This window comes from Pan paniscus, chromosome 10 (assembly GCF_029289425.2).
Source record: "Pan paniscus chromosome 10, NHGRI_mPanPan1-v2.0_pri, whole genome shotgun sequence".
Lineage (NCBI taxonomy): Eukaryota > Metazoa > Chordata > Mammalia > Primates > Hominidae > Pan > Pan paniscus.
The window spans coordinates 17,296,922-17,318,797 of NC_073259.2; the positions used below are offsets into that span (position 1 = coordinate 17,296,922).

At 42.4% G+C, this 21,876-nt stretch overlaps 1 protein-coding gene across 5 annotated transcripts in view; it reads left to right on the top strand.

Moving 5' to 3' along the window:
* Window positions 1-21,876, top strand: part of ETV6 (ETS variant transcription factor 6) — a 396,338-nt gene that overhangs the window by 332,842 nt on the left and 41,620 nt on the right. For all 5 annotated transcript variants that reach the window (XM_063593357.1, XM_034935384.4, XM_034935383.4 and 2 more), the window contains one exon: window positions 11,642-11,806. In XM_063593357.1, coding sequence (XP_063449427.1) covers window positions 11,642-11,806 — 165 coding nt within the window. The remainder of the gene's footprint in view (window positions 1-11,641; window positions 11,807-21,876) is intronic.

Consider the following 21,876-nt stretch of genomic DNA (forward strand, 5'->3'; position numbering starts at 1 on the left):
TTTCTGAGGTCTGTTCATGTAAAAGTTCAACACCTCTTTCGCATTCCCTTCTCCCAGCCCCCGCGCCCTGCCCCCACACCTCCTGTCCACCTCCACCTCCTCCTCCTGGAATTCAGTGATTATCAGGACTGTCTCCATCCTGAGAAGAGGCTTTTTAAAATTTCGCAGGAGAATAGAGACACCCGAGAGGGCTGGGAACAGGCACAGCTGAGCCACACAAAGCCAAGCCTCCTCCGTGCAAGTGACGGACAGATCAGGTCCCAGTTCAGAATGAGAATGAGTTTTACTCTGGTTACACTTTGCACAGGAATGTTCTGCAGACTGTGCCGGGCACCAGAGATGGTCCGTGTGCGGTTTAAAAGAGCAGGAGGGGAAAGAATTTTCATCCTTCTTTATTCAGGCACCCTCAGGAGAGTATCCATGTTCTGTGAATCATGCAAATCCTGCAGGATCTTTATGTTCTCTTTACCCCATCCATTTCCGCTGAGGATTACAAACATTCTTGCACCAACTTTCCTCCAGCAGTTTCGATTTCTCAATAAATCTGTTTGAGGAACATTTCAACTCTTAATATCTATTTTCCTACTTTTTTTTTCTTCTTAAACTCAGGCTTCTTTGTAAGCATACATATCAGTAAGTTTGATAATAAAAATGACCTTTCTGCCCTGCAGTATAGGAAATGCTGCCTTAATGCCTCTTTGCTTTAGAAACTCATCCTTGTATAGTATCTCTCCTTGCATAGCCAAGTTGCCTCATTGTACATAAATTAAGGTTATTTGCAGTGATTGACCCTAACTACTATGAAGAAAAACTTTCAATATGTTAGCAATGATGTCTATAATAACTGAAGAAGGGACATTCCCTATTTAAGGTCAGGACTGTGCATTTCAAATAAAGAAATGACAGCTCAAACATTTCATTGTACCCCCACTTCTTAGTGAGAAGAGGGCACCCTTCCTGTCTCTCTTTTCTGTTTTTCTCCCTGAAATATCAGGAGAGACATATATCTCTCTTCTCAAACCTGATTTGGTTTTCGCATTACCTCACAGGTACATATTGTCAGAACTATTTGCATACATGAGACTAAAAAAAATACTAAACGGATTCTCCAGGGATCCATGGATAAACTTGAGGTAGTCTATAAGCTTTGAAATCACAAGCAAATATTTGTGTGCATGTGCCTGTGCATTTTGAAGGGGGGTTTATTAACTCTGGCTGAATTCTCAAGGAATCCTGTACCTTCTTCCTAACACTGAGAAGTACTTGCTCTAATCTCTTCCCCACTCCCTTTTTGCTGTCCCCTCCCCATTATCTTTTTTTTTTTTTTGATATGGACTTTAATTAAAATGTTGATGCTTACGTCACCATACATTTTCTGCATTAATTTTGATTTTTAAAATATTGCATTACATGACTTAATCTTGATTACTGAAACTTTTTAAAGGCACCCCTTAAATTTTGCTCCTGGGGCAAATGTCTTACTTGCCTCAGCCTGGCCTGGGGCCTGAGCGGGCACCTCCTTCAGCCTTCTTTCCTCCAACCTCTCCCTGATCCAGGCTGTTTTCCGCAACCCCACCTGAGCCATTTTCCCAGCCTGCACGATGACAATTCAGTCCCCTCCTCGAAGCACTGTACTGGGCCTCATAGCTCCTGCCAGAGCCGTCAGGCACCTTCCAAGAATGCTTGCTCCAGCTTCTGCAGCTCCAGGGAGCTGCTGAAAGTATTTTGGTCTTCTGGAGACATGGGACAAAGTACAACTCATCTACTATCCAGTCCTTGTCCTACCCAACCCCCCAAAATGCATTGAGCACTTGCTGTGTACCAGGCACTGTGCAACATCTCTATAGGGATCACCTCATTTCATGCTCACATTTGCCCTAAGAGGTAAGTACTATTCTGGACTCCATCTTACTGCTGGAGAAACGGATTCAGACACGTAACTAACCCAGCGCTAGTAAGTGGTGTGGCCAGTGTTTTAACCCAGGACAATTTGACTCCGAAACCCAAGGTCTGATCTAAAATGCTACATGGCTGTCACCACATTGGGCTTGCTGCCCAGAAGCAAAAATGAGAAGAACTCTTCTAAGTCATGTTTGTGAGGCTGAGCGGCAAGCTCTGGGTCAGTTTTGCTGTCAACAGGTTTTCTGCTAAAAACCCGTTTGTAGCTAAAACTAGATAAAAGTCAGAAAAATCCACAAAATGAAGTTTATAAGAAAAAACATCATTCGAGGGAATTGACTGTGACTTTGGATCTGAACATGAACATAGAGTGTTCTTGTTCTTGGACTTTGGGCTGAAAGACATGAGTATAACTTTCCGACCTCCACTTGGAAACTTAGTGCTGAGATACAGGCTAACCTTGAGGACAGAAGTAGGAAATGTTTTGGAACTTCCAATTCCCTAGTGACAGAATTTGTTTGCAGAAAGCGGCTTTGGTGAGATAGCACATTCAAGGTTAGAGGCAGACCCAGAGGAGTGAGATGTGGAGCTTGTCAGAATGCATCCGAGGCTGGCCTGGGGGTTTTGAGCAGATTTGCAGAGAGCAGGCCGGTGGGGAAGGGAAAAGAGGCAGAAAAGTCTCCGGAAAAGTGCCTCTGGGAAGCAGCTTGAAGGGCTCTGAGGACACTTGGTTTTCTTTTGAAGGGCAGAGTACACAGGGAAGAATTCTAAGTAAACCCTGCCCTCGGCAAGCAGAGGTCAGAAGGTGCTCTGTGGGCACCGAGCAGTATTCGGGATCTGCAGCTAGACCAGGCCTGCCATGAGAAGTTGAGTTTATGGTTTATTATTCCTCATTCCCTTGCATTTTTACAGTGCATTTTAGAGTGCAAGGGGCTTTTACATCCATTATTTCCTTTAACCCAGGGGAAGTTCACTGGGTAATACAGAAAGCCTGGAGCTGGAGTTTTGGTCTTAGGTTCATTGTGACCTTGGGAAAGTCCCTCGATCTCTGAACTTCAGTTTCTTCTGAAAATACAGTTGTGCCAGCTTTAGCTCCCTCGCAGAATAGATGATGGCATGACATGGATGCGGAAGCATCTGGTAATGTTTTGAACTGCACAGAGCTGAGTGTCCTGACCATCAAAACCGGAGCTGGAGTAAGTGATCAGATGTGTCGGGGAGGAGAGGGGTGCCAATCACAGACTGCAGAGCTGGCTCAGATGTGGACTGCCTAGGAATGGAAATCTTTGGCTGTACAGTCTGGCATTACCTGGGGACTGTTATGTGCCAGGCACCGTGTGCAAATCACTGCAAAATCCCCTTCAGCTACATGCATGGACATGTTAACTCTTAACACATGTACCTAACAATTCACAATTTCATCTCCCAGAAGGTGGAAGATGCATTGAGGAGCATTGCTAATTTGCACTCAAATCTGACAAATGAGGAATTGTCTGGAAAAGTAGAAATGATAGCAGAGGGTGAGAATAAAAACATGATTTTAGGATTGGGGAAGGGAAATGAGAGACAAGAACAGATGTGTTTTCTTGACTTAAGGCAAATTTTTAAAATGTAGGGAAAAGTATTTATGATCTCATGATCTGAATGCTGAGACACAACTCAGAGTCATTTGGGCTGCTCTTGAAAATGAAATCCTGACTTATCAACTGCATATGACCCTTATTGGAATAAGAAGGAAGGGAGACAACTAAAGAAACTGATGAGGCGATATTGGGGATATTCTCTGATTAGCTCAATTTTTAAATTGTGTGTGTGTGTGTGTGTGTCTGTGTGTGTGTTTGTTTGTTTTGAAATAGAGTCTCACTCTGTTGCCCAGGCTGGAGTGCAGTGGTGCAATCTCGGCTCACTGCAAACTCCACCTCTTGGGTTCAAGCAATTCTCTTGCCTCAGCTTCCCAAGTAGCTGGCGCCTGCCACCATGCCCAGCTAATTTTTGTATTTTTAGTAGAGACAGTGTTTCACCATGTTGGCCAGGCTGGTCTCAAACTCCTGACCTCAAGCAATCCACCGGCCTTGGCCTCCCAAAGTGCTGGGATTACAGGTGTGAGCCACCACACCCAGCCCTTAAATAGTTTTTTAAATATAAAAGTAAAACATGCTTAATAGAGAATGAGAAATAAGAAAGAAAAAAGGAAAAGGAGACAGGGAATATCACCTACAATTTTACTAAGTGTCAATTCTTTGAATACTGTTATGTTTCATTGTATTTTTCTATGCATTGAGATTATTATATATGTACACATACTATTTTTCAATATGAATACATACTCTTCATCATGTTACTGGCTGCATTAATTTTCTATCATAGATATTGTCAGTAACTATTACTTAACTATTTCCTTATTGCTGTTCCTAGTTTTTCATTATTAAAAATAACACTGCAATAGACATCTTTGTGCATGAAAGATTCTTCCACATACTAAGTTATTTCTTTAAGGTGGATTCTGAGAAGTTAACATTTACAGGGTTCTTAAAATATCACTAAGTTGTTTGCCAGAGAGATGATGCCAATTTATCTTCTCACTGTTTTGTGAGTACCAGTCTAATGAGCTCCGATTTTTAAAAAGATGTATATAATGGATGAAAAAGCAACTTAATGAAAAGAAACATATAAAGGAGAGTTTCTTAGCTCTAGAATTTTAAAACGTAAGTGAGCCGAAAACCATGGAATACGCTTAAGAAAACAATAAATGTGGGCAGCAGGATAAGAATAAGCATGATGTCAGCCTGCTGATGGGGTTGGATGGGGTAACATCAGCAAATGGCAAAGAAACCAAAACTGTTCAACTTCTTTCTCTCTTCCATGAAGGAAAATGATTGTCAGACTGAAACAGGTAGTGCAAACATTGACAGAAGGGAATTGAAGCCTGAGATGGGTGAATTGATTGTAAAAGCAAACTAAGTTCTGAATAAATGCAAGGCTCTTGGCCCGGACAAATGACATCCCAGGGTTGAGAACTCAGAGGGGTGAAAGATAAGCCACTGGCAGTGATCCTTCAGGGTTGTGGGAAATGGAAGCTGTACTAAAAGAATAGGAACTGTTGGTAACCTGATTTTAGGAAGAGAAGCTGGGGAAAGTGTGTGTATGAAATAAAACAGCTAACCTGATGGAACTTCCAGATAAAATTCAGGACAGATTTTCAAACATACATGTTACTAGTGGAAGACATTATCACTCTGGAGCCAGCCATCTGCTCCTCATCCTCTCTCCTCATCTTCTTTAATAAGGTTGCTCTAAGTGTTGTAGTTGCTGTATTTCAGGATATCAGGAAGGCGTTTCATTGAATTTCTGATGTTGCTTTCATGGATGAGCTTGGAAAATGTCCAAAAACCAGAGTATTTAGATGGATTGATCATTGAACAACTCTTCCCAAAAGGAGTCAATAACTTGATCAGTATCCATCTGAAAGGAGGTGACTGGTGTGTCACCAGGGTACTCCCATCTCAGCCCTATACGATCTGCACTTTGTCAGTAACCTGTGGAGGTGACAGATGCTTAGCAAAGCTGCAGATGACGTGAAATTACACAGTATAGATGCTAGAAATCAATGGAAATCTGGAGAGACTGCAGCAGGCTGGGATGATGGTTAAAAATAATAAGATAAAATATAATATCAATTAATATACATTCTTACAGTTGGGTTCCAAGTGCTAGCTATATATGTTCAGGTAGGGTGAGATTATAAAGGTGATTATAATAATAACAGTACAAAAGCAATAGCTAATGTTTATTAAGTGATTGCTCTATGCCAGATATTGGCCTGTGTGTTTCGTATCATCATCATGTGTATAATTTTACTCTACACTAGTTTTATGTCATCTGAAAATTGTATAAGTACATTATCTATGATTCAATGATATTTAATTCACAGGTTGAAAGTTGTCCTCATTTTTCAGTTGACACCAGCAAGACACAGAGAGGTTAAGTAACTTGTACAAGGTCACACAGCTGGGAAATAGAGATTCCGTGCATGTGCTCAGTGCCTGCATGCTGAACTACCGTGAAACTTTTTCTTTTTAAAATTTAGTCATAAATTTAATTTGATATCCTGCCAAAACACCAAATAAGCTTAGAGAGTTAGGTAGTTCTTAACGTGGGCTTGGAGCCAGGTCACCTGGATTCAAATGTCAGCTCTTCCATTTCCTGGCTGAGTGACTTTGGGCAAGTCATTTAACTTCCCTGTGTTCTAGTTTTCTCCTCCATAAATGGGGATCATTCCTGTCTTACAGGATTGCTGCAGGGATTAAATGAGTTACATATGCAAAGCATTTAGAATGGCTCCTGGCACATAGCAATCACTCGCTTACAAGTAAGTGCATTGCTGTTATTAGGCTACACAAAAAGCACTATGGTGGGGTGTTAAGAGTTGACACTGCAGAGCTAGACCACCTGGATCTCTGTCATGGCACCACCACTTCCATCTCTGTGTGCTACAGTTTTCTCATCTGTAAAAAAAGAATAATAATCATTGCAGTGATAAGATTCAGTGTAAATGTTCAGTAATTGCTAGCTGTTACTATCAATAGAAGTATATTGTCCAGAGAAAGAAAAATGCTAGTCCTGTTCCTACTGCTGCGTTTAGGAATTGAAGCTACATAAGATCTCGGGAGGAGGCAGGCAGATTGGTAAGGGTGTACAAACTGCAGTGGAGGAGTTATCTTTGGACCAATTAAGGACGTTTCATCTGGAGGCAAAATGACTAAGCAAGGACGTGATAACTGTCCTCACTGTGTTGAGAGTTACAAAATTGGTGTGGGTCATTGAATCAAGTTATGAGACAACATGGGATGTTGGGAAAAGTCAGGGGATCAGGGGCAGGTTGATCCTGAGTCAGTCTCTTAACTTCCAGGCTTCAGCTTCCATCTTTCACATTTTATGATTCTGTCTCCAGCACGTTAGAACCTAGAGCAAATTCCTGTTTATACAGAAAGTTTGGATAAAGAGTGGTTTTGCTGAATGGCTACTGTAGCAGAAAAGCTTGAACTGAGTGTTGCTCAAATCAATAAAATCACCTGATGACTAAGCCCTGTTTTCTATTAAACTGAAAAGAGAATGCAACAGACTTCACTGGGCTTTTGTGAGAATTACATGAGGTAATATGTATGAAAGCACCTTATCAACTCTGAAGTACTACCCCGATGCAAGCAGTTATGTTGATTATTGCCATAGCTAGATTATAACTTTTCTAAGAATTAGAATATAATGAAACACCCTTAAGCATTAATCTGTCTTCTGTGATTCAGAAGATCCTTCAGGAAGTTACAAAATCTCAGGGTCATGGCCATGGGCATGGAGTAATTCTGTAGAAAAAGATCCTGGCTGTATTTGTATTCTTTGGTTTTTTGGATTCAAATTTAATAGGAGCATATTGACTACATGAAACCCTGAAGGGAATAGAGATCACATACTCTAAGCCCGTCATTGTACAGATGAAGTCACTGAGCCACAGAGAAGCTGAGTGGCCTGCCCAGAATCAAATGTTAATTCATGGCAGATCTGGGAATAAAATCCAGGCTCCTGTCTCCCAACATGTTTGTCATCATTAGTTTAAGAACATCTCAGAAAGTCTGAAACAGGGTCAAAATGTACTGATGAATGTGGCTGCCCATTAAAGCATGGAATTGAAGAAATATTAGAAGTAAGTTTAAGGGCCTGGGTGTGTCACTGAAGGATATGACACAATATACTGGACCTACTCGGGAGAGGGGAGAAGTACAGTAGAATTTTTAGTAACTTTCTTAATCACAGCAGTTCACTTTCTCTGTACAAAATTCTTTTCAAATATTCTCTGAAACTAATTGGCATTAAAAATGCTGATCTTAGTAAATGGCCCTCAAGAGGCACGCTATGTGCACAGGGAATAGTATAATATAGGTGCAGAGTAATGGTCTCTCTCCTTCTCTCCTTTTTTTCCTTTTCCTAATGATCATTAACATCTATATTCTTTGACTTTGTTGAATTAAAGTTGCAAGAGATGGCCGTAAATAAAGCAAGTTATGTATGTGCCTCCCTCATTCTGCCCATGCAGCTTCTGTTCCATTTGCAGCTGTGAGCCGTGTAAGACTCTCAAGACCAAGCACCCATGAGTGCCTGGGAGCAAGTAGCCTGTGAAGGGAGGACTTTATTCCTGGTTGCATTAAAAGTAGAGTCCCACCTACACCTCCCTCCTCTTCCCATTTATAAATCTACTTCTCCAGGGATCTACAGATTTTTTGGCTATATTTTTAGTCTGTTGATAATTTGAGAAAGTCTCCAAGGATCTAAGTCTTGGATGGGTAGGAGTCAATTCACTCAGTCTTTTTTGAATCCCTAATGGATGTTCAAAACCAGTCTCAATTCTGGATCTGGATGGGACATGCATGTCGAAGTACAGTGTGATGGATAAGAGCACAGATTCTGGAACCAGATTGCCTGGGTTCAGATCTCCGCTTCTGTCATTACTAGGGTTATGTGACCTTGGGCAAGTCCCTTAAATGCGTTGGGCCTCAGTTTCCTAATCTGAATCCCTATCATAGGGTTGTGTGAGCATGCAGTTGAAGGAGCTAATATCTATTCATATAAAGTGCTTAGAGCAGTACTAGGTGCATAGTAGTGCTTAGTAAATGACTATTAAGTAAATTAAATCAGCCTGATTAGAATTGCCTCCAGGTGCAAGGCTCTATTCCATTTAGACACGCTAACACACAAGGTCTTAAGGGCTTTAGGTTTAAGGAAAAGGGGCTTTTTCCCCCCTCAATTCTACACCACAACCTTTTTATTCTATTGAATTACAAAGGAAATAACAGTGGGACTTGACTTTGAACACCAAAGTTTATCCAGCCTCTTTCCAGCTCGGTGAACGTGTCCACCTACTTCTCTCTTTATGCTAAAGGAAGAGCGGCGACGCTGATAAATGTATTGAGTGGCCTCGAGCAGGTGGCTTGCTCTGTCAGGATCACTTTTGTATGACTGCTGGGATCGCCACAGTCTCCCCTGTAACTTGCTGGGTTCCTCTTGTACATAAGCCCAGGGCATTCGCGTCGGTTCCTGGTGAGGGGGTTTCCACACGGTGGCCCTGGTTGCTTCAGGGGCTGGGCTGTGGGAGACATTAATGGGAAGTGAAAAGAGAAACTGTTGTGCTTAACCGGCAGAGCTGTTTGGAGTGTGACTCTTCTTGTATTTAGGGAAAAGATTACTCATGAGTATTTTCTTCCATAGAATATAAAGAACCTCAAATTACTACTTGCATCCCCCACCCCCTTCTCACCCACCTCCCTCCGTTGCAGCGTGTCCTCTGCAGAAACTTCAGCATTTTACTCTCATTTCCCCTCCCAAGCGGGATTCAGTTCTGTATTTGCTTTGGGGCCCATGTTTCCAATAAACCACCCTGTACTTTTTCCTGTTTCTGCCTGAGCATCTTCTGCTCTCTGGACCTCTCACCTCCAGGCACCTTCCTAGGCCCGAGGAACCAGACCTTCACATGTGTCCCCTAATGGGAACTCCCTGTGTGAAGGAGAGGAAGGTCCATAATAACAAGTCGCAGTGCCATTCTTGTTCAAAGGTGACACCATTGACAGTAAGGAGTTAGGTTTAAGGTTTTTACTGGTTCGAAAACTGAGATTTTGCTGAGTAACCCTCACTGCCACTCCCACCTCCCTGTGATTCTAGATACATGTTTTCAAGGTCATTGGAGAGAGCTGGTACTTCCCATATCCATGGACTGTTTTTAATAGGCATCACTTTCTGGCCAGTCAGGAGTCAAAAACAAAAACCTTTAGTGGCTGTATTTTATTCTAAAGATCATAAAGCAGTAACGCACCATACATCATTATTTGAAATTCTAATTTGTTTCCATGTGAAAAAAAAATTATCCTAAAAACACCAAGAAAAAAACTCTTAAATGCTCATCTCTAATGATTTCTAGTGCCCAGTAGTTCTTTTTTTGGTGCACTACAAAAAAGGGGTTTTGGTTTTGAGGGGACTTCCACAGGTTTAGAGGAAGCCAACTACCATTCCTCAAAACTATACTTTGCAAAGGAGCCACTTGGAAGACAATCATGCCCAGAGGCCCTGGACATTTTCCAGGGCATTTGAGCCGTTTGTTCCCCACTTCAGCAGGTAGGAAGAGCAGCCCCATATAGCAAACCAGATTGTTCTTTGGCATGCCTGGTTTAGGATGAAAGGTAATTTTTTTCAGGATCAAACTGAGGGACACTTTTATAACACACTTGTGAAGTCTTCTTAGCAAGTTTAAGTAACTTATAGTGAGAGACGGAAGGTCCTCTTAGCAACACTGATGCCATTGCTCTGTTTGAACTATTGATTCACACCATGTGATTTTAGAGAATGAAGATCCATTGAACATCTAGCTTCTTCTGACCCAGCAGTTCTTAAATTTGGTCTCATGTCTCCTTTTGATTCTTAAAAATTAATGGAGACCCCAAAGAGCTTTTGCTTATATGGGTTATAGTTATCTGTAGTTACCATATTATTATATAAATTAAACCTGGGTATTTACAAAATATTTATGAATTTAGCAAGTAAAATAGCCAACTCTATATTAATGCAAACATATTTTAAAATATATTTTCCCAAACCAAAATAATTTGTGAGAAGAGTAGCATTGTTACACATTTTTGAAAGTCTCTTAAAATCTGGCTTAATGGAAGATGGCGGGACGCTCATCTCTGTTTCTGCATTCAGTCTGTTGCAAGATCACGTCATATGCCTTCTAGAACATTCCACCTAAGAAAGAATGAGAGCGAAAAAGGCAAATAATTAATATTGTTGTGATAAGATGTTTTACTTCATAGGCATCCTACAAAGGTCTCGGGAACCCTGATGGGTCCCAAGATCACATTTTGAGAACCACTGTTCTAACTTATCAAAGATTTCTCACAGCAGCAAAATAAAATAAAACTATAGACTTACAGTCAGGCTCCCAGAGAGCCAACCTGAGCCAACCTCTCAGGCCCTGCTCTGTAGCCCCCTCCTGCCCACTTGGTTCCTACTCAGAGTTCAAGTACCACCCCACCAGGAAGCTCTAATGTCAGTGAGTAGAATAAAAAGGCAGAAGACCTTTTATCCTTACTTTGCCCTCTTATTGCCAGAGGCCAGCCTGATGGTTTCCCAGAGGCTGAGTGAATTGCTCTTCCTGGAAGAAGTTTCAGGGAACATTTCATTATTTGGCAGCTCTGGAAGGTCAAGCTCAGCTCTGGAACATTCTTTCTTCAGAAGGACGCTGGGCTGCAATCAGATCAGCTCTGAATCTGAGGACCCTCCAACCACACTGACACGTGTCATAGTTCTGAGCCCCTATGGGTGCTGTGGGCACCCTGGAACAGCCCCTGGAACTGGGCAAGGAAGGGCAGGTCTCTAAGACCTACCATCCCTTAAACACATAAAAGATCTTTTTCTCATTTTGCCTCTAAATAAAAAGTTAATCTGACAGCACACCCCAGAGTAGGGTTTGGTGCACAAACTGCTCCCTGGACTCCTCTTGGAGGCTGCTTCTGGGCTTGGAGAAGCCCCCAGTGGGGCGGCTCAAACAAGGGCTGGAGAGGGGACTCAGAGTTGAACATAAGGGCTCTTGAGATGTGGAGACTCATTTTGTTAACTATTCAGAGATCTTCTCCCTTTATTCCAGCTGTCTAACTGACAAGACCTTTCTCTCTTTCTTTCTGCCTCACGCTCTCTCCAACAGGCTTGCAGCCAATTTACTGGAGCAGGGATGACGTAGCCCAGTGGCTCAAGTGGGCTGAAAATGAGTTTTCTTTAAGGCCAATTGACAGCAACACGTTTGAAATGAATGGCAAAGCTCTCCTGCTGCTGACCAAAGAGGACTTCCGCTATCGATCTCCTCATTCAGGTGAGAGTCTGGACTCTTGGCATATGCTCAACTTGGAAAGTCTGTTAGTTAGTGGTTGGTCTTTACCACCCCTCACCCGGCCCAAGAAATCCCAACAGTGAGTCATCACAAGGAAGGGATGACGATGGAAGGAAGTTGAAGGAAGATTATGCTAGCATGAGCCAGTTTGAGGGAAGAAGAGGAAGTGTTTACAGACCAAGGGGGAGAATTTTAAGCTTAGGAGAGGAACCCAGTTTAGTCCTACGTACACTGGAACTTAAGGGCTCTAACTGTGCCACTAAGAAGAAAAAGAAGGCTGGCCATGGTGGCTCCCTCCTATAATCCCAGCACTTTGGGAGGCCGAGGAGGGTGAATTGCTTGAGTCCAGGAGTTTGAGACCAGCCTGGGCAATGTGGCAAAACCTCATCTCTACAGAAATTTTTAAAATGAGCTGAGTGTGGTGGTGTACACCTGTAGTCCCAGCTACTCAAGAGGCTGAGGTGGGAGGATTGCTTGAGCCAAAGAGGTGGAGGCTGCAGTGAGCTGAGATTGCACCACTGCACTCCAGCCCAGGTGACAGAGCGAGAACCTGTCTCAGAAAAAGAAAAAAATGCCATTCTGGCCTTTTGACTCTCTAAAAGAGATAGCTGAGAGTGAATGCAGGCTGTGAACTGCTCAACTGAAAACAAAGAGAGGAAGGAGAAGGACGTAGAAGGGCTAGAAAAGAAAATAGAACTGGGGGAACTGCAGATAAAGACTGGGAAATGGGAGATCCTAGTAGCCAAGGCCAGTTTAGAAAGGCTTCAAGTGGTTTCCCTTAGAAGTAGGACTCGTTTGAGGTAATGCATCTTGTAGCCTGTAGAAATTCTAAAAAATACAAGCCGAGGTCTCCTCGGGCTCATCTGACTCAGAAAGCTTGTCTAATTAAGGGCTCCTGAGAATGCATTAGAAGATTTCAATTCGGTAACAAGCATCTCTACCTGCAGAGTGTATTGCTCATGTGGATAAGGCTTCAAAGATTTGTCTCAGTTTCATTTCCTAAACCCTGTGGATATTTAGAAGGTACCTGTCTGGGAACTACATATGTCAAAGGGGAACTGTGGTCTCAGGTTTATGCCTCTTGCGGGATTAATTACTGAAGTACTCAAGGCCCTCCTTTTACTGAATCCCACTGCAGACCTCGACTCTGATGTAACTTGACAAAGGGCGAGGATCCTGCAGAAGGTCTTGGCATAGTCCCTAACTACGTTCAACCTTTATTTACTCCTGGAGACCTGCCAGAAGTTAATAAACTAACCGTCATGAGGAAACGTCCCTCATTACAGGAGATGAGATAAAGCCCCAGCACTCGTATCTCCCCTGTTCTTCCCAGTTGCCACAGACCGTTTATATGAAGAAATGCTAAAGAAGTTCCCCAGAAGTAGAGATGTTATTGAAACTTGAAAGTTTATATCTTCAAAATCGAGTAATTTGGAAGGGACACAAACATACCTGAAACATTTTGTCTCATATCATCAATTCTGTATGTAATCTCACAATAAGAAAACTATAAAACAACCATGTAAATAAATCAAACTATCCTAAATAGTTCTTTTGAATTTATTACAAAATACTTCCCTTTTCTATTCCAGTGGAAACTCAGAGATATTATACTCAAAGAGGCAACGTTATATATCTGGAGGAAAAATCCCTACCTCTTTGTGTTCCAATGAAACCATTCATGTAAAGCAAACAAAGGAAAATACAGTGGTGGGTTTTGACTTGATTTGACTTGGACCTTGGGCAAGCTTTCCTCCCAAGTCTCTATAAATTTCCCCTTCATCCTATCTCAGGTGCACCTTTTTATAGCTGGTTTATTTCCCTCCACAGTGACCTCTTAGCATTATTTGTGAAACTGGGTTCTCTCTGCTCAGAGCTATGAACAAAGATACGTGAAAATCTGTCCGCAGTTCCTTGCCACTTTGTCGAGTCTTTGTCGGGTGGGCCATGTGGAAGATGGTGCTGCTCTCAAGGAAGTTACTGTCCAGTTAGAGGCAGGATTGCGTTGATCTAAAGGCCAAAGAAGGCTGGAGGAGGGAGAGAGCAGAGTAGCATGGGTGTCGGGAGAGAAGGAATGGAGTTGGTTTGGACCATGAAGAATGGGTGGGATTGAGTAGGCAGAGGGTAATTGGAACAGCATCACCAAGTATATTTGGGTGATGGTGAGAATGCCCACCTGATGAGTAGAAGAGGCAGAAAAGGCAGGAAGCCCTGATAAGCCTGATGGACTAGAATGGATGTGAGGTGCTACATAGATCAGTTAGGAGGTGGCAATAGAAATTCATTCCATGAGTATTCACCAAGCAACTCTATGCCAGAGGTACACAGGTACAGGCTAAGGGAGTTCAGAGATTAGAGGGGCCATTTCTAGCTGGATTGCCGAACAAACCTCATAGACCTCATAGACAAGGTAATGGAGCCTGACTTTGAAAACTTTGAAAGGCAAACAAGAAGGAGATGAGGAAGCATGTTAAGAAGGAGATATAGGCCGGTGTACATGGAAGAGGAATTCAGAGACAAGACTGCACGTGCTAGACACTCCCTTTGAAACATGGTCAAACATCACTCACCATGCCTCTCCGGCTTGTCTGATTGCCTCCTCACATTTCAAACTGGTGGACTGTCTCCTGGAAGGCTTCTCTTGACTCCCATCCCTACTTCCCTAATTCCATTCCACTTTCCTTTCTCCCATCTTGTTCTACCTCCATCTAGGCTAGGTGCTGTTCCTCCTTTATCTTAGAGCATTCTTTCCCTCTGTCATGGCCCTTGACACAGATACACACACACACACACACACACACACACACACACACACACAGTGTTATACATTGTTTGCTGATTGTTTGCTACTCCGGATCCCTCCCCTAGAGTGGAAAGTTCAATGTGGGCAGTGATTGTGTTCTATTAAGCCGCCAAGTCTCCAGTACCTAACACCAGGGCATGGCTTCCAGGTGGCACTCAACAAATGTAGGTTGAATGATGACCCGGTTTGAGAGTACCCAGGTTAAGAAGTTTGGATTTTATTTTACAGGTAATTGGAACCACTGGAAAGTTTTGATCAGGGAAATATGATTGGAGCTCTCTTTTTAAAAAGCAACAGACATTTTCCATCAGTGCGTAGGGTAGATTCATTGGCTTACTTAAAGCAGGAAAGCTAGTTAGAGTGTCCTTGCTGTGATCCTAATGGGAGGCAGTGAAGCCCAGACTGGATCAGTGAGATCAAAATAATACTCAGGCACAAAGTGGCTAGCCAAGATGGGGAGCTGACTTGGAAGTAGTGGTAAGAGTTCATTTTTGAGCAAGCAATGCCAGGATATTCAAGAAGACTTGTCCTGATCTGCAGCTGGACATCTAAAACAACAGGCAGGCCAGGGCTGGGAATAATAGATGTGAGCATCATACATCATCTCCATTATGTAGAATTTTATGAGCTGGGGATAAAGATAAATTTATGCTGAAGGTAATTTAAGTAAGGCACCCGCTAGAAAGCTGTGGACAGAATTTCAAGGTGATGCCTGCCAGCAGGGCCTGTAGGAAAACTTATCACAGAACACAGGAGTATTGCGAATGGGTTTATAAGACAACTAAGTTGGAGTTGAGAAGACCCATATGATGAAGGGGTCACTCAGCAAGAGGAGGAAGGCCACAGGCATTCTCCTTAGGCAGGGGCAAGATCTAGATTGAAAATCCTTTTTATTTTCCAGATGTAACATTTGCCACTGTTTCTTCTGACATGGGCTTTCTCCTTTAGCAGTTTGGTGTAGTGAAAGTCCTCAGGCCTGGCTTCTACACCTGGCCCTTCACAAATCACGTCACTTCCCTTGGCCTTATTTTCCTCATCCACAAAATGCAGTTCTCACCACATGGATCCTAAGCTCCCTTCCATTCTTAACAGTTCAGCCCAACTTCAACACTGAAACAGTGTTAAGTTTCTAGCAAACAATGTGGCTATCTATGCTCTCTATATATGGAAACAACATTCTTTAACACAACTCCTCTCCAGTGTAGAGAGGAGAGCACTGGGCTCAATGAGTTATAATTACCTGGAATACGATTATACCTTAAGTCAAATACAGTAGACTCCCTGAATGCCATATTCTTTGACCAGCTTAACAGATTTATCGCATCTACTTCCAGGACAAGAATCCTCCATTTTCAACCCCTAGGATAAAGCAGGGAACATTTGCAGTGTGCTTTAAATAATTATATGGTCTCTAACCAGAAGATTTCAAGGTTGGAGACAAATGGAATATTTTCTTTGGAATAGTCTCCCAGTTGGAGGATATAACAGATGACAAATTTATAACATTTGTAAAGTTAAAGAATAAATGGAAGGGATCCCAATTTTATAAAACGTCACCTGGACAGAATAATTTTACAAAGACCTTGGGCTACTAGATAGTTATCACATTAACTGGTTCTGAAGTGATTTAAATTCAGAGAGGTATTTGATTACCTGACTACTTTGAAACTCTGAGAAAACACATTGACAGGAGGGAACAGACAGGTTGGCATTTATATTAACCCTTACTTAGGGTTATCCATTGCATGACATTCAGGTGGAATGGATTTAGGTACCCATTATTTTCTCCGAACAAGGAAACCCACAAGTTATTATCAATTTAATTCATGTTACACTCACTTGCTATCAATGCTAAAAAAGGGAAAGAAACATATGTTCAGAGTTCCTTCAATTCAGCAAAACTGTATTGGGGATTTGCTAAATATATTGAGGATTTTAGTAGACTAAAATCTGCAGTCTTTTCATATACTAGAGTGTGATTTTGCAAATTGTTTCTTCCCTTTCCAACCCACCAGAACCTTTGTCTTTGGAAATATGCTTTGCTTATATTTTTCAAATATAGTAAAATTTTCTTTCAAAGTTAAACTGAAAATACTGGTCTTTACATAGTATTTCTTGAATCAAAATTGGCCTATTAATTTCTATTAAGCAATGGTAGGTTTGCCAGATTGAAGGGCTGTGTCAACTGGCTATTTTAGAATTAAGTCAGAGCATCCAAGGATATAGGTCACAGAAGGGAAATTGCAGCCATGAAATGTGGGAGTTGTAGCAGGCATGACCCTTGTCTGAAGACACCAGAGTTGGCTCTTTCTTTACTGTGTCTTTGAGCAAGCCAAAAAAAAAAAAAAGTGTATCACACATCAGAGAAATGCTTCGATAGGTCACTTACGTGAAAGTCATTTTATTTCTTTTCTTTTTTTTTTTTTTAGACAGAGTCTCGCTCTGTCGCCAGGCTGGAGTGCAGTGCCATGATCTCAGCTCACTTTAACCTCCGCCTCCAGGGTTCAAGCAATTCTCCTGCCTCAGCCTCCTGAGTAGCTGGGACTACAGGCGTGCGCCACAACACCCAGCTAATTTTTGTATTTTAGTAGAGATGAGGTTTCACCATGTTGGCCAGGATGATCTCAATCTCTTGACCTCATGATCTACCCACTTTGGCCTCCCAAAGTGCTAGGATTACAGGCGTGAGCTACTGCACCCGGCCATCATTTTATTTCTTAGCTCTTTGCCTGTCCCATTTGTGAAATGGAGGTGGGCACCCACCCTGTTGTCATATACTTGAAAAATGCAAGTTTTAGCAATGTTAGGGTTCTACTTTAAACTTACTAAACTTAAGAAGTTACAAGTTGGAGAGACCTAGGTAGCCTTGCAGATGACGCTAAACATTGGTCATACAAGTTGATGTGATGGTAACGTAGGGAAAACCAACTGCACAGTGCTTCCTTTAAACACATACTTATTTCATAAAGTTCTGTTTTCTCGAGAGCTTATTTTGTTTATCTCACCTTATAGTCCATATCCAGCTGTAATTGTCTTACTGTATCTGTTTTCTAACAGATTTATTCTTGTCTTAAATATGATACTTAAATTTTCCCACAACCTGTTCCTTTTTTCTCAGGGTCTCTGTGTATAAGACATAAATATTAAACCAAATTTCAAATATTTGTTGCTAAGTAAAAGACTAATTTATTTTTGTGGTCACAGAAGGCACTCCAGATTAAATTAAAAGGTTAATTCAATCGGCCTGCAAAAATGCACTGAATGGAATGCTTAGAAACTAGGACCAGGCTGGGTGCAGTGGCTCACACCTGTAATCCCAGCACTTCAGGAGGCCAAGGCGGGCAGATCACGGGGTCAGGAGATCAAGACCATCCTGGCTAATATGGTGAAACCTCATCTCTACCAAAAATGCAAAAAATCAGCCAGGCGTGGTGGCACGCACCTGTATTCCCAGCTACTCAGGAGGCTGAGGCAGGAGAATCGCTTGAACCCAGGAGGCGGAGGTTGCAGTGAGCCGAGATCACGCCATTGCTCTCCAGCCTGGGCAACAGAGTGAGACTCCGTCTCAAAAAAAAAAAAAAAAAGAAAAAAGAAACTAGGACCAAGCAGAGTTAGAAAACCAAGCAGTCCCATTACAGGAATGGGCATGTTATGCACTGGTGTTTTCACTGTTGAATTTATTATGTAACTTAAGGGACCGAAGCTTAGGGCTTCATCCTGAACCCATCAAAGGCAGAAAGGGCCCAACAGAGAGAACATTCTGACATATCTAAAAAGTACCTCTCCCACACCAGGCATACTCTTACTTTAAAAAAAAAAAATGGCCAGAGGGAAACTGAAGCCTCTGAATAAAAATCAAAGAGAAGAGAGAGCTGTTTGCAAATTAAAGAATGTGTTACTTAGATAATCTACGTGTAAGGATATGTACATAGCAAATCATCACCTGAAAAATGCAGATTTTAACAATGTTAGGGTTCTACTTTAAACCTGCTAAACTTGAGAAGTTAAAAGTTGCAAAACCCCCTGGGAGAGGCTCTAGGTAGCATTGCAGATGATGCGAAACATTGATTCCAGCCTTCTGAGAACAAGTAGTGTATAATAAGAACTTTTAAACTAATCATACACTTTCACTGATAATTCTATTCCTAAGCAAATAGCCGAAGGAAACCATCCAAGAGTGGGCAAAAAAAAAGATGCCCTTAACAATTCTATTTATAGTAGTTAAAAACTGGAAATTCCCCAACCACCCCCAGTGTGGGACTAGCTAAACAAACTTGGGGAGAGTAAATATCATGGGATACACGGTAGCCTCACAGCCATTCATTCACTCACTCACTGATTATTTTTTCAGTAGATTTTGCAGGGCTCTGCAGGTCATGTTCAGGATTTTACATGTTTGTTTGAAGACAAGTAGAAGCCATTTGTTTTTTGTTGTTTGTTTGTTTTTGTTTGTTTTGTTTTGTTTTGAGATAGAGTCTCGCTCTGTCGCCCAGGCTGGAGTGCAGTGGCGCGATCTCGGCTCACTGCAAGGTCCACCTTCCGGGTTCACGCCATTCTCCTGCCTCAGCCTCCCGAGTAGCTGGGACTACAGGCAGAGGATCGGCATGGCAAGGTGCGGGGGTGAAAAGTGGAGGCGGGGCATCTGTTGGGCTGCAGTCTACGAGCAATAGTTGTGACATTAACTAAGGTGAGGCCCGCTGAGAGACGAGGTGGTTCCAGAAACAGACAAAAGGCAGAGTCTGCAGGTCTTGGTGACCACTTTCATGTGAGATGAGAAGAAGAGAGGACTTAACGATTACTCCCAGGTTTCTGGTCTGATCATCTAAGCATTTGCTGACCTAAGAAACACCATCTCATCTGTAGAGATGTTTGTGTTAGGCACATCAAATGTGTGGTGCCTATATGACCTCCAGGAGGAATTACTTAGGAGATCACGGAATGTGGTTCTGGAGTTCAGAAGAAGTGCCAGGCTGGAGTAGATTTAGCATAGACGAGCCGATTGAAGCCATGGGAGTAGATGAGGTTGCCCAAGAAGAAGGGCTGGTGAGAGACCTGGGGAACCTTACTATTGAAGGGCTGGAGAAGGAGGAAGAGCAGAGAAGTAGGCGGAAAACCAGGATAAGTGGAAATCTCTGAAGACATGGAGTATTCTAAGAGAAGGGAAGTAGAGATTGCTAGTGAGAATGTTGTCGAGAAGTCAGGCAGCTCCCTGAGTACCAACCATTGCCCTTTGGATTTGACAACAGGGAGGTGACCTGAGCAAAAGCAGATTGGAGAAGGGTGGGAGTGGGAACCGGAATGGAATGTGAGGAAGTGGTAAGAATGGTGTTGGACAGCTCCCCTGGGAAGTTTGGCTGTAAAGGGAGGAGAGAAACAGGAGCAGTACCTAACAGGGAGGATGGGGACAAGGGGCATGTACATGTGGACAGGAAAAAAACTTGAAACTGCTTAAAAGCTAAAGGGAAGAAACCCAATAGAAGAAGTTGGCAATACGACTGCAAATGGGGACTGTAAGAGCTAACTGTAAACTGGAAATGTCTGTATGAAATGATGTCAACTGGGGAAAAAAATTCCATCCATATGAATGTGACTTTGTAAAACTTACGCATGTGCTTTAAATACAAAAGTACTGAAACAAAGAACATTTTTTGCCAGATTTTGTGAGACATGTCTGTTCACGCTTATGACAATTGCAAGAGACACCATCCTTTTAGCGTTTATGATGGCAGACGTGGGGCTGGTGCTCTGCACATATCATCTCATTTAATCCTTATAACAGCCCTGCCAAGTCTGTGGCATAGTTCTCATTTTACACACAAAAATATTGAACTAAGCCCTGAACTATGGCTTGGAGAAGAAAAATAGCTTCCCTAAGGGCATACAGCTGACAAACAGAGGAACAAGATTCAAACTTGGGACTCCCTTGCTCCAGAGCCCAAATTCTTTCCTCTAAAATTAAGTAACTTAAATAAATTTAACCCCCCTCAACAGCATCTTGCATGTTCTTGGTCCTCAGACATTAGTAAGATTGATCAGCCAAGTCACAGCAGTATTGTTCACTCGCTGTCTCCTGTCCATTTGGAACACATTACAATACAATAATGGAATTTAGGATTCTCAAAGAACGTGCCTGGCTTTTCATGTAAAGATCACCAATGCAAAACTGTGTTTTGTTTCTGTGTGTGCGTGTGTGTGCGCACGCACGTGCGCATGCACCCAGGAGTATATCTAGATTTTATGGGCCTGAGGCTTACGGTTTGGGCAATATGAATCTTTCTAGAACTCTTCCCAGGGACCTGCGCAAGTGAAGGGCCCCGAAGCTCACTAGCTTCATGGTACATCTGCCTCTGCACATGCGTGTGTTTACATGAACTGTGTATGTATGCGTGAAGATAGATGGAGGAACCAACGAAAACCATGGTTCTTTGACCAGTAGGGCTCAGTTCCATTGAATAGTACAATAGAAATACTAGTTAGTACCAGTCACTGTGTTTCTTTTCTGGGAAGAGAGAGAAGATTTATTAAAAATCAAATGGGTTAAGAATTTTCTGAAAAATGCCCTTTGAATTTCAGCCATTAGCTAAGTTAGATATACAGTGCTGTGGCGCATGCTCTTTATTTTCAGTAGGCAAATAAATATAACATTTTTAAATATATTCTTTATCCCAGAGACTGTTTTGGGGTTGTTTGTTTGTTTGTTTGTTTGTTTGAAACAAGGTCTCACTCTCATGCAGGCTGGAGTGCAGTGATGTGATCACAGCTCACTGCAGCCTCGACCTCCTGGGCTCAAGCAATCCTCCCACCTCAGCCTCCCGAGTAGCCGGGACAATAGGCACGCATCACCACGCCCAACTAATTTTTGTTTTTTTTGTAGAGATGGGGATCTCACTATATTACCCAGGCTGGTCTCAAACTCCTGGGCTCAAGTGATCCTCCTGCCTCTGCCTCCCAAAGTGCTGGGATTATAGGTGTGACGCACAGCACCTAGCCAGATTCTTTTGTTAGTAACACCTTTTAGATGTGATCTCCTCCATATATGAAAATTGGAAGAATACATCAAGAGAGCAGGCTGGGTGTCGAGGAATGAAGGGACACTGGAAATGAAAGAAGATGGAGGGCTGTCTTCATTTACTTAGCAACCTGCTATAGACAAGACACATATTCTGTGTTACTTCACAAGCCAAAACTAAGAAGCAAAATACAGGGATTGCAGGGGAAGCCAGATTCCACCTCAGCAGAGAAACTTTCT